A 17576-nucleotide genomic window follows, 5' to 3' on the forward strand; every position below is an offset into this window, starting at 1 on the left:
GAAGAATGAGGTAACTTGCTTGCAATCCCACAAGGAATGGCAAAGCCTGGGTTCTAACATGTCCGCTGTGCCCCTTCCCAATGCACAGAGACCCCTTCTAGCATGGGCAAGAGTGCCTTCCGTGCTGGAAGACATGTATCCTAGTGCTAAAATGAGGGTGGAATTGAGGGTGTAGCTTGGGGCCACCACAAGTTCCTCTTCCCAATCCCTTAGGAAAGCCCAAGATTTGGATCCTGGCTGCTCTCCTGAATAAGGGCATTGCATGACTTCCAGCCTTGGTCTTCTCATCTGTCTTACCCGGAGTTCCGAGAGCAGAGGGCACCCATGGGCAGGCAGAAGGGGCTCCGACAATGCCTGGTCCCATAGTCTTACAAAGGACTGCTGCTGACTGGAGCACCGTGAGGGGTACAAGGAGGCATGAGGTTGTGGGACACTGGTTTGGATGATTTGCTCCAAATAGGTACCTGTTTCACTGGGAACCCCGTCAAGGGGAGGGCATACAATCGCTGGAAAGTGCTAGCTTTGCTGAAACATTGTCACATTCATCAGTCATGGGAAACCCACACCTATGACTTGTTTGAATGCAGAATGCCAGTCGTAGTATGTGTTGACATAATCACTTAAGCATTTGTTTCCAAGCCAACATGGAATCCTGCCTGTGAGCCATGCCTTCAGGTGTCCCAAGTTTTCAGACTTCAAATGCTAGTTTCTTTGGTTAGAAGGAATTTTCACAAGGGCAGAGGCCCCTTTGAATTTTCCCGACAGACTCCCATGGGTTTCTAACAGGTGAGCTCCAAGTCTCCTTACAAGCACTTCAGGTCCCTCCTCAGTGCTGCCGATAAAGGAGAGCAGGAGGGCACGTAGGCAGGAGGCATAGCGAGGGATAACCTTAGAAGGTGTAATTACTACCTCCTCCTGGGAACTCTCAGCCACGTCCTACACATGTCATCAATGGGAACACCCACATTCCACCCTCTTCCCACTTCACCTTTAAAAAAATAAGCACTTTCTCTTACACAGCCAACGATTCCAACAGATGTGTCATCTCATCCTTCTCAGTTATGGGCTCCTGTACTTTCCTAGAGCCGCCATGCTGTCTCCCAGAGGACCCTCAGTCTCCACCTCCTGAAATCTCGATGGTCCACAAAGGCTCAGAAGAACCCCCACCCGCACAGAGCTCTTCTCGGGCACCTCAGTGGAAGAGCTCTCTCTCCATGAACTATTACAGTCGTTGGATACATCCACTTCACAACAAACTCACCACAGAGCACCCTGTGAAATCACCTGTGCCCATGTTTGATCCCAATCTAACACAGGCTCCTTTAGGAACTGAAAAGCCTTACTTATCTCACAGATCCCTGTGTTCCAAGCACTCTCCCAGTGAGCCAGGTAACACTCTTCCGAGGTCTGGTCAACACAAGAACACGAATAGGTCACCGAGGGGGCAGTTAGCACCGTTCCCAAGAGTCTGGACCATCTGAGAAAGGGGACAACCCCCCAACAACCGTGTGATTGGTTCTCTGCCATCACTACATCGTCAGCTGCTGGGTTCTACTCTGCTTGTTCCTACAATGTCCACCACGGAGCCTGAGCCACCTGCCACAACCTTACACCAAAAGCAGGGTCTGGGTATCTTATGAAAGCAGGAGCAAGAATTTGTCCTTGGGAACTTTCTCCCTTGGGGTGAGTGCCACCGCTATGCTGGAAAAGAGAGGAAGTGAAGCTCATAAAAATGTCAAAGATGACCAAAAATGAACTTTAAAATGGTGTCTTGAATGAGAATTAGTTGATGATGGTATAGGTAAGGGCAACCACTAACCTGCTTCTATTTTCTCCAATAAGCACAGGATCTTCCAAATAAAGACGGCAGAAAAATACCTGCTCAGTACTTCAAGTCTACGACTGATGTGGACAGAGTGGGAGACACCTGTTTCAAAGAGGATCACACAGCAGAGCTGTTGGAACTCTGGAGAATCCCTGAACGACCGAGGACCAGATACTGAGAAGCACTGCCCTACTTTCCCAAGGCGAAATAAAGCTTCTAGAAACCCCGGCATGGTAACCTTAATGGAAAATGCTGGTAAAATCTGGAATGATAGAGGTGATCAACATTCTGACTGTTAAGGATTGCTGGTTTCTTTTCAGCTCTTGATTCAACAGTGTCACACCAAAGTAACCTCCTTTTCTGTTTTTCTTGATAGGATTAGGACAGCAGCCAAGCCAGGAAATAGCAAAACAATAGTTGAGAGTTTTAAGAGACCAGTGGGTAGATGGCACAGAACACAATCTTGAAGGGAATAGCTCACACAGAGGGTTTACTCTGTGCTTGATATGGCTCCAAGGGCATCTGCACTGTATTTGTCTAAAAGTTACACAGATGGAAGTCCAGCCAGGCGATCAGGCGCCAAGTTGTGCTCCTCACACTAGGCTATCCCGCCTTTCCATATGCATAGCTAGGCTGCTAAAAAGAAGGGAGATGTGAATCCTCCCCTTTCCATCCTGGTGGGCAAACATGCCCTTTTGCTTCCCTGTGAGAGAAAAGGATGGGGACACATCTGGCCTTGCTCTGCCCTCTGATCCACTTACTTCTCTGAGGGGAGGACGACAACCTTCTGGTTGCCATGATGGGGAGATAGTGTATTTTCTTGGCGTGGCAACGTCATCAGGACAGAAAACAACACTGCAAAGGAGCATGTAGTTTACGGTGGGTCCATAACTGGGCTGATACTCAAAATATTTTAATCACCAGTTCATCCCTAGACTAACAAATGCCACTAAGCACTGCCATGGAAGGGCCAGCCCTGGTAAGTTTGCATCAGTAGGGTTATCGGCCAGGGTAATAAATCCTGCTGTGGTTTTAGCATCACCAAGCCAGTCTTTCCAGTAAGAGATGAAATATTTTGATTCTTATTTATCTGATTTCTAGGTCCTGTTTCTTTCTTTCTTTTTTTTTTTTTAAGGTCCTCTTTTTAAAATGTGTTCTGGACTTAGAAGGGAAGGGCAAGGATAGGACTATCACCACCAAAACCCTAGCAGTCCTCTGTATTTTTCAGAAGTACCCCAAAGCTAAATGCAGTTTCACATGACATTTTTAAGGTGGTAATGACAAATTAGAAGGCACTCAAAAGCTAAGTAAGATCCAGCCTATGCTGGGGACTGTGTGTTATGCAGGAAATGGAAGGACGGGGGCCATTCAGGTCATGACTCCACGTGTACATGGTTGGACCTGTACGTCAAGACTGTGGCAGGCTGGGGGACGGTGGGGGCAAAAAATGGTCTTTGGCAAAGAAAGTGGCAGAGTTTTGGGAATAATGTGGGCTCTCATTACTCTAGAGAAGGGGTCAGCAAATTATGGCTGTAGACCTTCCGTTTTGTGAGGAAAGCTTTACTGGAACACAGCCATGACCATTCATACACATATGGTCTGTGTCTGCTTTTGCACGCCACGATGGTATAGTCGAAAGCGGGGCAGAGACCGTATGGACTGCAAAGCCTAAAACATGTACTATCTGGCTCTTTACAGAAAACATTTGCAGACCTCTGGTGTAAACCTAGGAAAGGAAAATAACTAACAGCCAAAAGTGTGGGGAGGGAGGGGGAAAGACAAGTGGAAGAAGCATGTTTGGAAAGCTGGGACCTTTGGGGGACCAGAGAAACCACCACCATGTCTCACTATGTGGGGATCCTTCCTCATGTGAGCTGAGCTACACAATATAACCTTTCCACCTCAATTATCTACATTTATTGGGGTGAGTTCCTAGAAGGTGAAGACTGGATTTTTCTCCAGTCTGTCCAAATCAGCAGTGTATAAACCACGTAACACACAAGCACAGGTAATCAAAAAAGTTTTAATGATTAATGTTTAGACATTATTTAACAGTGTGGGTATATCCAGATGAGCTAAAGCACACGTTGACAGCACACTATTGAATGTTATAGTTTCTGTATTGAAATATGTAAAGACATTTGCAAACTAGTACCTAGGAAGACATAACATTTACAAATATACACATTCTAGATTTGATAAGGTAAATGTAAACAGATGCTGTGACTCCTTCCAAACAGAAAACCCACAAGACTAATAAGAGAACCAATCGGCTCCCTATATAATATGAATGTGCAAAATTAAAGCATGATAAACTGATATTTACATAAATACCAAACCAACAATTAGTTTATACATTGTCGATGACCTTCTAAAATGTATCACGAGTGGTTCAATGACTGTTTTTTCTCCCCACAAAGAAGGTATTCAGAGACTAAATTTCAACACTTTAAAATGACACGCACAATAGTCCTTATCTGTTTGACCACTGCCTCAAGGGTGACAGACACGATTTTATGATAAGCAGTCTCATTTTTAAATAAGCAGTTCTACACAAATCTTTAGATTCTAAGCAGAAAAAGAAAATTACAGGTACTATTAGATTTACATGAAACAAATTCTCTCTACCCCATTTCCCAGTTCTCTTATGTAGTAGCTATCTGTTTAATTTTACCTTAAAATTTTTTTAAGGTCCCCTTTTCCCCCTTTATTCATTTTTATAAGCTAGGCACATTTTAAAAGAAGTTTGTGTCAAAACAGACAGCAGTACAGAAACCAATCCAAATTTGGACCCTGGCAACCAGTTCCCCAATGCTCATCTATGGGATTCTGTCAAATGGTATTCAATGATCTCTTCTGAAAAGTACACACCCTCTCTCTCACAAGTGGAAAGCAAAGTGGGCACTGTTTCCTGTATAAAAACACTTAGCATTTCAGAAATTTTAAATGTCCTACTCATCCTACATACTTTCTAAAATCCTGAAGACAAAGAATATATATTTAGGTTTCATCAAGACTCCTTTAGAGCCCCCCCCCCATTTTTTACATTATCAATAGTGGCACTCAAAATAAAAAAATAAGATCTGTTAAAAAGTTAAACTGACCTTCCACTAGATTTGAGCCTGCCTGATTTAAAGCCAATATTACAAAACTGAAGGTGCCGTTTCTGATTTCACATGTACAAGTCACTTGAAATTATGTGTCACACGCTAGTTTCATAAATTACAGTCTTTGATTTTTTTCCTAAACAGAGCTATTAAAAAATGAATAAAAACTTGAAACATATCCTAATTTAAATTAATAAGCTTTGGGCCCTGCTTTTTAAGTTTTAAGGCATGTGTGTTTCTCTACTGTAACAACATTGTACAAATTTACAATCACATGCATGATCTACAGTAAAAAAAAAAAAAAAGTTTGGATTACAGTGTTTTTAAATTGTGAATCACAATTCAGCACCTATCATGTTATAACTAATAAGGCAACAGCAGTGTCGTATACTACAATAATACGCCCTCCACAGTCTAGCGCAGGGGTCGGTGAGAGCCCAGAAATGTTAAATCTTATGCCTACGTATAATCTGTATACATTTTCAAGGGGTTTTGAACGATGAAGGAGGTCCTACATGAATCACGCTGTTGTAGGCAGGACGAGTTACAGCAGCTGTTAACAAGCATCGGGCACAGCTCAAGCTGTGCTTACAATCAGACGATGGGTTTTGGAGGCTTCTCAACTCTTCCGCTTCAATCCTTCCGTTGCTTCCTCGGCTTCACATTGTTTTCCAGGGAAGAAAAGCTGTTGGTGTGTCCGTTCACGGCAGCCACGGACCCGTTCTGGTGGTCCTTCAGGTGCTCTTTCCTCCGCGAGGCCCCCTTCTTGTAAGTCTGAAATGCATCAGGGCAGATGGGCCGTGTGACAGGGTGCTCTGCTGGGGGGTGGGGGCGCCCCGCTTTCCTAATTCTAAGCCTAGATTCCTGTTAGGACCCGATGCCACTGAGACGTAAGGTCTGTGGTCAAGCAACCCTGGGAACGTTTTCTGCCACTGGTTTCCATCACTCCTCCCTTCCTGAGGCGTCGCCTGAGGAAGTTCACAGGGGTTTGGGCTGCAATGTAAGGGCTATTCTAGAAATGAAGTAGAAAATTCAAAGTACACTTCCCCTGGCCATGCCCTCTCTGTATCTGGATGGGGTTACAGAGTATCGGGGTCACATGGCCACACTGTTTTCCCCCACTCTGTGGTACCTCTCTATCACTCCCATCTCTCACCTTCAGGATTTGCTCGGGACTTCGGCAATGGCTTTGGCCCGTATGCACACAACGCTATGCTGCCACAAGCAGTTAGAATAGTGATTTCAGTTTTGCCAGCTCCCAGCCTTCGTCCTCCCTCATGTCGATGAATGTCCCCACATGGGTACACCCCCCATGCGGCAGCTCCCTGGAATGTGCCTCCATGCCCAGGGGAGTGGGATGAAAGGTGGGGGAGGTGCACAAGGATGGCCACATGGGACGCCCCCAAGGAGCTGCTCAACCCCCCGGACCTTACTGTTTCCATATCCGTGGCCCCTGCCTTGCCTCCCGACCTTTGGTACCTGCCTGGAACTGCATGCTGCCCATGGGGGCAAGAACACACCTCACCCAGGGGTAACGGGGAGCCACACAGCAATCCAGTGGAGGCAATCTGCCCTAACTGGACCCTTCTGAGTAAAACTGACCTGCCATCCTGCACTTGGGAATGAATGGAGCCTCCAGACGTGAGCAGTGCAGGTGTGAGGAAACGGGGACGAAAGGGCAGATTTCTGTCTGCAGCCGAGGGCTGTGATGCACATTTCTTTAGACATTTTATGTAGTTCCAGGGTTCAGGGCGGCGGGGCTGTGGGACTGTTGACAGAACTCTCCCGTCACATGCCCGCAGTCGGCTGCGAGCAAAGCAACAACAGAGCTTGCCGAACAGCGTGGCGGTCCCACGTGAATCCCCGGCTCCTCTGCCGAAGATCTAGAACTCGGGAGGTTTGGGACAGATACCAGCATCTCCTGTGTTGGCAGTCCCCTCCCAAAGGTAGGGGTTGCCCTGTCACTGTGACTGCACCAGAGCCTGCTGTCTGGCACGCAGGAGGGGTTCTTTCCATAGGTCATCCTCCTTAAATGAACAGAGGAGGTTCTTTGCTGAAAAGGCCACAAGGCCCAACTGCCATGGAAGAGCAAGACTTACCTGAATGTAGAAGTTTGTGAAGAGCGTGATCAGAGAGATCATGTATCCAATCTGGAAGTACAGCCACCCAAGAGGGAACGTACACGACCAGATGACCCCGCAGCTGGTCTGGATGATTGTCAGCACAAACTGCAGCTGGTGGGAGAGGGGACACAGCAGAGTGCAGCCATGGCGCACCGACAAGGTGCCACACCAGACGGGCTCTCCACCCAGCACACCGAGTCCATGGAAGGACACTCACAGGCCTTTCTGGAGGTGAAGTCCCTTCATAGACACTAAGCATACGTTCATGCATAAATTTCTCCTAAATTATATATGTGCCTTTGTCATATACATTCTCCTCCCCTTCCTTCTGCTTAAACCACCTTCTCTAAAATTTGGAGAATAGTTAACAATGCTATATAGTATACATGGAGGTTGCTAAGAGTAGATCGTAAAAGTTCTTGTCACGAGAAAAAACCCCATAGCTATGCAGCGTGACTGTGGGTGTGAACTGGGTGTTACTGTCCCAATCATTTCACAACCCATACATATACCCTATCAGTACACCATACACCACACACCATACACAACATTACAGGTCTTGTACAGCTCAATGAAGCTGGGGAACAAAGGAAAACATAATCCTCCCACCCCCGCCCCACACACAAACCTTAGGGACCCTGTATAGAGAGATGCCAAGTAATTTTTTCTTGCTTTATATTTTTAAGGGAGAAAGGAAGGGTGTGTGGGCTGTATGTTTAAAGAGAACTGGTGATGTTGCTGTGGGATGTGCAATTCCTATTTCTGTTTTTTTATTTTTTATTTTTTTAAAAAAGATTTTATTTATTTGACAGAGATCACAAGTAGGCAGAGACACAGGCAGAGAGAGAGGGGGGGAAGCAGGCTCCCCGCCGAGCAGAGAGCACGATGAGGGGCTCAACTGCAGAACCCTGGAATCGTGACCCAAGCCGAAGGCAGAGGCTTTAACCCACTGAGCCACCCAGGCGCCCCTTTCTCTGTTTTTTTTTTAAGATTTATTTGAGAGAGTGTGTGAGGGGAAGAGGGAGAGAGTCCTCAAGCAGACTCCCTGCTGAGGATGCAGCCCAACATAGGGCTGGAGCTCACTGCCCTGAGATCACCACCTGAGCTGAAACCAGGAGCCAGACACTTAACTGACTGTACCGCCCACGTGCCCCAACTCTTCCTATTTTTTACCCATGTACCTCTTTGGTTTGAAGAAGGCTGATCAACAGATTTAAACTTCTACCAAGATAAAATGCTAAGTCCAGATTTTTCTGATGAATAAATCTTTTTTCTTTTTTGATGAATAAATCTTGAATGGGAAAGATTACAATGAGATGTGGCTACTGGAAGGTGACTCTTCAAGAGCACCACCACCACCAGGGGGCAGGGTTCTGCCCACTGGATTTCTGGCCCAGCCCCCAGGGCTTCTCGAGAGAACTTACTTCCCTCCCCACTTTCTTCTCTTTTTTAAGGTGAGTACTCTAGGTTAAGAAATAACTAGGAGCGGTGCTTAAAATAAATCTAGGCAAACTGGGTGCAGTCTTCTACCTCAAAGGGCAGAGCTTAATGGGAGACCAATGTCCGCAGTCTGTTCTTTTAAATTCTGCTTTTGCCAGGCCACGGCTGTGTGGTATAAATCGATCTCCACATCACTTCTCAAGCATAACGAGAAGGTTAAGGAACAATTATCCTTCCTCACAGGTGGGTGAAAAAAATTAACAAGGACTAGAAAGCAGCTGGCAAAGAGGTGATAATGAAATGTCAAACACGTAAGTAGCTCAGATGATCTTCTCAGATTTTTTCCCCCAGACTGTTATTTTTAAATATTGAAAAATCACAATTGACTTGGGAAGACTGGAATCAGCATGGTTCTTTAGAAAAATATGTTAAGGCAAGGCTGGGGCTGAAACTTTATACCCCTCAGTCAGCTGGGTTAGGCCTGTTGCCTCAGTGTCCTCATCCATAGAATGGGGATAAGAACATGAACTCAGGCTTCTGGACTAGTCCATGTAAACCTGCTTACTTAGCACGAGTGCCAGACACTCAGCAAATGTCAGTGTTTCACATTAGTGGTAACAGTAATTAGTTCATGAAAGAATTCACAAAGGGAGAGAAACAGGCGTCAATCATACCCTGACAACTCAGGGAAGCTTCAGAAAGGACGGTAGGACGTAATCACCAAGTGCCAACAACGGCTGGGTGGGCCCTCAAGGTCAACGTCAGGAGAGAGGCTGTCCGTCTGAAGCACAGCAGGTGTCATCCTCGCCAACAAGTGCTTCACAGCTCGGGGGCTGAGTGGTCACCGGGCACTGATCTTACCGACACCCTCACTGCCTAATGGCTATAAGCACTCGGGATTCCTTGGTCCTTCGAAAACTCCCAAGAACCCAGGACACAGTGGTCACTTTTGGGTTCTGGATTATAATTAGGAAACACACCCAGGCAACATATGCTTTGTATACAAACTAAGGAAAACGAACTGAACTTGAAGTCAGGAAATTAGATTCCTGTCCTCATTCTATAGCCCAACTAGCTGCCCACAGATATAGTTTCCGCATCAGCTGGAAGTAAGAACATTCTCTGCTCCGCGGGCTGCAGGTAGTTTAGTTGGATCAAAGAGAAAAGGTGGGAAAGATATACATTAGATTCTATTAAGTAACAGTGAATAAAGGCAGGGAGAGCAGTCTGTCAGGCAGCAAGTCCTGGAGAGAGGCACTGAGTGACTTACCAGCTGCCCCTGAGTGATGTATCTCTTCCACCAGAGGTACGGGCGCATGGAGGGCACAGATGACAGACCGTAGTATGAGTACATGAGGACATGGATGAAGCTGTTAAGGGTGGCGCCAAAATACGCTGAAAAACAGGGGGGATTGGGAAGGAGAATGCATCAGTGTTCTACATGGAACAAAATTCCTTTCAAATCCGGAAAACAGACGTGTTCAAGTAGGGGCTGGTAAGCAGCATGTGGAACAGTGCTCAGAACCCCCTTTCCACTGGGGCAGGCCGACTGGGGTGCTTTAAGGCCGGGCTCAGCTGGGGCTGCCAGGCATGCATTTCACACAGGAGTCAGGAGACCACCTCACAGCTTTGTTGCCAGAACCCCAATCAACTCCCAGAGCGAGCTGGTTTTCTTTCCATGCAAGGTGCTTTAGGCTGCTGTGCTGAAGGCCTGGGGAAGGCAGCTGATGGGCAGGAGGTTCAAAGCTGGCTGGCTAACACATCTGCTGGAGCTGGAAGAAGCCTTGGCCTCCTTAGTATTCCCCAGGGCTGCACTGCTGAGACTACATATTTTTTTCAACAACAATCCAGAGTCCAGTTCCTTAGAGATAAAAGACTCCTCTTTTATCACATACTTTTAATTTCCAGTAGAACCACCAGTTCTTTTTTAGCCTCTCTGTCCTCCTCCCCCACAGCGGGCAACCCAACAGAACTCACCAGCTTTCCCACGCACAGTCAGAGGTGTACATGGCTAGGGGCTCAGGGAGGGAGTCTCTACTTCTGGCTATTACAGTAACTGGCTGGGTGACCTTGGACAAGTCACATCCAGGTCCTAGTTGTTTCTCTTGGGCCCAGTGGGGCTCGTTAAAATCTACCACCCTGAGAGTTCTTTGAAAATGTAAAGAGACACTGTTCCTATTAGGAAGTTAAATCAGATAATCCAGAGCCATGAAGTGTGACGGTGGGAAAAACACAGCGGGGGGATGGTACACTGGAAACCGAGTTCTTCCAAACCTTCTACTATGTCAGTTTCCTCCCAAACCACAGGGAGCTGGGTTTGGTGATTCACCTTTCTAGTTCTAAAATTCTATGACTGTGGGAATCTTGGTGGGCCAGTTAATTCAGGGCAGTGCCATCCTAGGGAAAAAAACACATGAACAGACCCAAACGTTCTCAAATTCACCAGTGCTGGATGGCAGAAATTTTGATCAGGACACCTGTTATAACTCCTAAGCTAAACCTAAAGGAGACAACTTAATCTTTGAAAATTATGAGACCTCAGACCATAAGCTTTCTAAAAACAACAGGTATCTATCTGTCTTTGGGAATTTACTTCAAATTTTGGTGCTTGCCATTGAAGATGCCTTGCTAACATGCTTCAGGGAACAAGGCAGGCTCGTTCTATAAGCATTATGTGCAGACCTCCTCCTGTGCTCTTCAGCTAAAGCTTGTTTCATCATTAGTCGTGTTCCCTGGGACTCCCTCAGTGGTGTGGTTCTATCTTTCTGGCCTGCCTCTCTCAGTCAAACGACTTCCAAATTTTAAGAAACATGGACTAGAAATAACCTGGAACAGCTGTCCTCTGTGATAGAGGACACTGTCCCTATTTCCCTGTATGCCCCAGGCTGGGAATTTGGTATTTCCCTCACCTTGCCAAGTCAGCCAGAAAAAGGTTTCGTCAGCTTACTGAGTGCACAGGCCACACAAACTATCATGAATGCAACTGGGACACAAAGTTCCCGTGTTTGACCTAGAAATCCACAGAAATAGCACCTTCACTAAAAGCCTTGGTTTCAATTCAGCCTCTCTGTCACACCTGTCCCCAGTGCTGCGCACTGCACCCCCCCCCCCCCCCAATGTAAGACTTACAGTGGCCACAGGGGACCCAGTTCATCACAAACCACCAGATGTTCAGCATGGTGGCGTGGTGGTAGACGTGCAGGACTGTGATCTGGTGGTTGTTCTTCCGTAAGATGAAGAAGAAGGTGTCCATGAATTCAATGAGCTTGGAGAAATAGTACCACCAGAGGACGCGGATAATCTAAGAGGAAGAGACCATTACGGTGTTTCTGGAATATAACCCCTGACGTGTTTACTAACATCCCAGACTCCCAGGTTCTCCTGAAACCTGAGCACCCCCTGGCTCCTAGAGTCCTTCAGAGGCTGGGAGCTCTGGTCATTCTGAGTGCCTCTAACAGAATACTGGGAGGTGGGGGGAAGCTGGGGGAGGTCTGGAATGATGACAGGGGAAATTTTAAAGTGGCATGGACGTCTTTCAAGACTGACAAAATCCAGAGGATCAAAGTTCAAAAGCCCTGAAGCCTGTCTATTCCCCCTGGAGTGACCTGCAAAACCATCAGCACAGAAAAACCTCCTGAGTGGTGCTGCTATTCCAGGGACTGGCATGGGGGCAGGGGCCAGGATATGAGGAAAAGAAGAAAAGGAATCGGAACTTTCCATGTCAGGTCCCTGCCCAGTTAAATATGCCACACAGTTTTAAGAAAATGAATGCCCATCTGAATTTAAAGCAGCAGTCTTTCATTTAAAACGAAACACTGGGGACACCTGGGTGGCTCAGTCTTAAGTGTCTGCCTTCAGCTCAGGTCATGGTCCCAGGGTCCTAGAATGGAGCCCCACATTGGGCTCCCTGCTCAGTGGGGAGCCTGCTTCTCCCTCTGCCTGCTGCTCCCCTCCTTGTGCTCTCTCTACCAAAACAAACAAAACAACAACAACAGAACCCACTCAGAGTGGAAGTCAGAATCAAAAGACCACCCTCAGACAGCACTTTCAGGAATGATTACAGCATTTAAGACATTATTTTTACGATCCCATTTATATAAATGCTGAAAAATGCATGTAGTTATTTGTTCCCCCCGAAATGTAAATAACAAATTTTTTTTCAAGATTTTATTTTTTAATTTTTATTTATTTATTTTTTTAAAGATTTTTATTTATTCATTTGATAGACAGAGAGAGATCACAAGTAGGCAGAGAGGCAGGCAGAGAGAAAGGGGGAAGCAGGCTCTCCGCTGAGCAGAGAGCCCGATGTGGGGCTCGATCCCAGGACCCTGAGATCATGACCCGAGCTGAAAGCAGAGGCTTAAAACACTGAGCCACCCAGGCGCCCCTCAAGATTTTATTTTTAGATAATCTCTTTACCCAATGTGGGGCTCAAACTCACAACCCCAAGATCAAGAGTCGCATACTCCACCAACTGAGCCCGCCAGGCCCCTCTTCCTGGAAACCATTAACGGGACTTACTTTTATTAAATGAAACTTTAGTTTTTCTCTTACACCACTCATGTTCAAATTTTAATGTGGAAATAGGTTTTTTAAAAATGTCAATAGGAATTACCTTGGGCAGTGAGAATATGAGCCATTTTGTCTTTTGCACAATTAAAAACAAACAAACAAACAAACTATTTAAAACAGAGAGAGACCTTACCTTCATATCTGCTTCTCCCGCACTGTGAGTGCCTTGACAGAAGAAGTTGTAGCTGTTTTCCCATACTCCTGTCACTAACTAAAACAAAAAAAGGAAGAAGTCCATCACCAACAATATCAGAAATCAGAAAAGCCCTACTCACTTAAACTTCATTTGTTTCGGAATCTCTGACAATTGACCTTAGGCTGGCTGACGCAACTTCAGTCTTTGCTCCTCGGCAAAAATCACGATGTTGGGCAGTGTGAATACCGGAGAGTCTCCGTTTTACAAGGGGTGGACCAGAAGTCACTCCAGGGTGCTGCCTTACTAAGCTGGCACTCAATTCTCAATGCCCTGGGCTGTCCCAAGGCCCTGACCAAGCTGACAGCAGGCTCAGTCCCGCAAGAAGTCTCAGGGGAGATCACACCTTCACAAATTCAGCCCTTCCCAAACTTGAGCGTTGGTGTACCAGAATTGCCTCAGGGGCATATAAAAACAGGATTGCTAGGGAGTGTTTCTGATCCAGTAGGCCTGGGGTGGGGTCTAAGAATCCATATTTCTAACAAGTTTCCAGGTGATCCTGATGCTCTGATCTAGAGACCACACTTCAAGAACCACTGCTGTCAAACCTAGGATAATTTGGCCAGCCTTGCCTTCATTACCTCCTGTTGCTGTGTCATCCACTGGGTCCACAAAGCAGAAATCTGCAGTGTCACAGAAAGGGCCCCAGAATCAGGGGACATGCCAGCTCTAGGTTACAGATCTGCATCACCAGCTCTCTTTGGTTTCCTCATTTGTCTACAGTGAGGACAGCTGGCCTAGATAAGACTTAAGGACCCACTGTGACAGTCCAGAGGGAAGGTTTAATTTGAACACCTGTGCATGTCCACACTATGTCCTAGACAAACACCTAGGAGGTGCTATTCCTTGTCCATGTAAACCATAGCTTCCTGCTTCCTCCTAAAGCCTACAGTGATCTTGAGTTTCCTGGTGACTCTCTCTGGGGGCCAACTGGCACACTATAGATGGGGAGAAATCTGAGGTGGCCTGCCTTGTGCCTGATCTCATCTGGTATCCCGCATAAAAAGACTGACCCTGGGTCTCAAAGTGTGTTCCCCAGTCCAGCTGCATTAACATTAGATGGGAACTTCTAAGACATAGAAATTCTTGACCCTACCCCAGAATCAAGTCTGGGGGTGGGGCACCTGGGTGGCTCAGTGGGTTAGGTCTCTGCCTTCAGCTCAAGTCATGATCTCAGGCCCTGATCATCAGGGGTAATGATCTCATGACCTCAAGGTCCTCTATCAGCAGAGAGCTGCTTCCCCCTTTCTCTCTGCCTCTCTGCCTCCCTGTGATTTCTCTGTCAAATAAATAAATAACATCTTTAAAAACAAAAACAAACTCTGGGGGTATACCATCAAGGTAGGGCCTCACAGACACGATCACAGAGCCTTTGAGAACTCAATACTGTGGTTTACGAAGTGTGGTTCCCAACCCAGCAGCATCTCAATCGCCCAAGAATCGTTAGAAACACAAAAATCTCAAGCCCTACCCTAGACCTTCTGAATCAGAAATTTCTGGGTGTGAAGCCCAGTGGCATGGCAACAGGCTGTTTTATAGGTGACTTTGATGCAGCCAAAGCTTGTGAACCACGGGCTGAAAGCTGTGGTTCCCACTCTAGTTCCATAACAGAACCACCTGGGGAGCTTCTAAACCTGCTGCTGCCTGGCCTCTCCCCAGATCATTAAACCAGACTCTTTAGGGGCCTTCACAAAGCTCTCAAGGTACTTCCAACCTGCAACTAGGAGTGGGAACCACAGGTTTCCTGCTGGGTAAGCAGAAAAGGGATTACAAGGGCCTGAAGACAGACGGTTAAACTTCCACCCGATCTGACCTCAGAAATGCCACAGCGGGTGTGGCCGTTGTACTCTCACTGAAAGCCCTTCTCAGAAACTGCTTTTTCTTCTATTAACTTCCTTTCTGTGGTCTGCCTTCTGGCTTTGTCATCTTCTATATGTAAGAAAGTATTAAGTGTTAACATGGTTTTCAAGACCAAAGACCGGCACCAGGGGTTTGGAGGCATCATTTTGTGACGAAGAGTTCTCCTTAGGAAGTAGAAGACCAGACCAGGGAGCCTGGATGAGTTAGGCTGCCGTCCACTGAGGCCCAAGACCTGAGGTGAGCTCGCTAAGTTCCTCAGGCCCTTTTTAGGTAAAAAGATGAGGTTGGACTAAATGATCTCTAAAGGTTCTAATTTTCTACAATTTCTACATTTGGACTTTTAATAAACAGATCATAAACTATGCTGTACTTCACTATCTTTGAAAGACCAACAACAGCAGGATAATTTATCAGAAGGTACATCATCCTTTTGGACAACATTGTGCTCTCAAGTCATAGCAGGTTAAGCACCCCAAATGCAGACGTATCCCGAGTTCCAAGAATCGAGATAAAAAGCCTGAAAATAAAGTGTGGTTGGGAGTGGGGTGTTGGCATATGTGCCCTCAGAAGACCTGAGGTGAAGAGAAGAGAAGAGAGTGTAGTTTTCCCTGCCCTTCCTCCTAACCCATGAGAGAACTAATGAGTTATCTTCTGTGGATGAGGGATACATACACAGAACGAATGGTTCTCAAGGGAGTTTTCACACGACTACTGCAAATGATAAAAAGTAAGAACAACATAGCAAAGTGCTCCATGAAGATATATTTATGCAATTTTAAAAAATTTTTATTTATTTATTTGAAAGACAGAGATCACAAATAGGCAGAGAGACAGGCAGAGAGAGAGGAAAGGAAGCAGAGAGGAAAGGATGCAGGGCTCGATCCCAGCACCCTGGGATCATGACCCAAGCTGAAGGCAGAGGCTTTAACCCACTGAGCCACCCAGGAGTCCTGTATTTATGCAATTTAAAAGATACCTTTATTTAAAACGATAGCCTTACTTGGCAAAATTAAAAACTTATTAACCATGATTATCCTCGCTAAACATGCTTTTTGAAATGTTTTTGAAATGTTAGCATCTTATCAATTTAAAATTCTAGGACCTACCATCACTGTTTTCCAGCTGCTATTCTGGTTTATCGCGTCTGGAGGCAGATGACTGCATTCATGAATGCCTGCCTTGGTAGGAAAGGGGACAGGCAAGGAAGCTGAGGGAGAAGAGAGCTAATTCTTCCTTGTATTCCTGTAGGCAACTTGACCTCAAGGGCAGGCACAGACTGAGGAAGGATCTGTTAACTCTAGCAGAAGGGACTAACACATACCTTTCTTTTAAAATGTCTTTCCGAAGGTATCCAGGTTGGATTGCTTTGCTCCTTAAGCTAATTACCTTAAAATTCCACTTGTCCCTCTTCCTATAAATGGGGGGGAAAAGTCTGTATCTAAAACACCCAGTATCTCTGGAGGCCAAAGAACTCCAGGTCTGGGGGGCAGTGAAATTCCCCAAAGTACAGTGCCACTTCAGGGCCCTGAGCCCACTGCCCTCTTCTCCTAGGAGAGGCTTCCTGCAGCCCCCAGGGCAACCCACCCTCCTTCATCACTGCCACTCAGCACTTCCACTGGGGGCAGACCTCTGAATTATGTGATTAAAACCCTTCAGTGGAGTTCTTTATAGATCTTGGATATCAGCCCTTGTCTGTAGTGTCAATTGCAAATATCTTCTCCCATTCCGTGGGTTGCCTGTTTTGTAGACTGTTTCCTTTGCTGTGCAGAAACTTTTGATCTTGATGAAGTCCCAAAAGTTCATTTTCGCTTTTGTTTCCTTTGCCTTTGGAGACAGGTCTTGAAAGAAGTTGCTGTGGCCGGTGTCGAAGAGGTTACTGCCTATGTTCTCTTCTAGGATTTTGATAAGATTCCTGCCTCACGTTGAGGTCTTTTATCCATTTCGAGATTATCTTTGTGTATGGTGTAAGAGAATGGTCAAGTTTCATTCTTCTACACATAGCTGTCCAATTTTTCCAGCACCATTTATTGAAGAGACTGTCCTTTCCACCAGATATTTTTTCCTGCTTTGTTGAAAATTATTTGACCATAGAGTTGAGGGATCATATCTGGGCTCTCTACTCTGTTCCCCTAGTCTATGTGTCTGTTTTTGTGCCAGTACCATGCTATCTTGGTGATCACAGCTTTGTAGTAAAGCTTGAAATCAGGCAACATGATGCCTCCAGTTTTTTCTTTTTCAACATTTCCTTAGCAATTCGGGGTCTCTTCTGGTTCTACAAATTTTAGGATTGTTTGTTCCAGCTCTTTGAAAAATGCCAGTCAAATTCAACACACATAAAACAGATAATCATGTCAAAAAATGGGTAGAAGACATGAACAGACACTACCCCAAAGAAGACATACAAATGGCTAACAGACACATGATAAACGTTCATCATCATTAGCCATCAGGGAGAT

The 17576-nt window shown here is 46.0% G+C and overlaps 1 protein-coding gene across 6 annotated transcripts in view; it reads right to left on the bottom strand.

The window, feature by feature from the left end:
• Nucleotides 1–3828: 3828 nt before the first annotated feature.
• The window catches only part of ELOVL5 (ELOVL fatty acid elongase 5), a 71657-nt gene continuing 57909 nt past the window's right edge, over nt 3829–17576 (bottom strand). For 5 of the 6 annotated variants that reach the window (XM_059178270.1, XM_059178272.1, XM_059178273.1 and 2 more), the window contains exons 4-8: nt 13201–13278; nt 11625–11796; nt 9766–9890; nt 7032–7166; nt 3829–5706 (exon numbers count right to left, since the gene is read on the bottom strand). In XM_059178270.1, coding sequence (XP_059034253.1) covers nt 5566–5706; nt 7032–7166; nt 9766–9890; nt 11625–11796; nt 13201–13278 — 651 coding nt within the window. In that variant the 3' untranslated portion in view covers nt 3829–5565. The remainder of the gene's footprint in view (nt 5707–7031; nt 7167–9765; nt 9891–11624; nt 11797–13200; nt 13279–17576) is intronic. The other variant, XM_059178275.1, reaches the window with a different exon arrangement.

Source organism: Mustela lutreola, chromosome 6 (genome assembly GCF_030435805.1).
Source record: "Mustela lutreola isolate mMusLut2 chromosome 6, mMusLut2.pri, whole genome shotgun sequence".
Lineage (NCBI taxonomy): Eukaryota > Metazoa > Chordata > Mammalia > Carnivora > Mustelidae > Mustela > Mustela lutreola.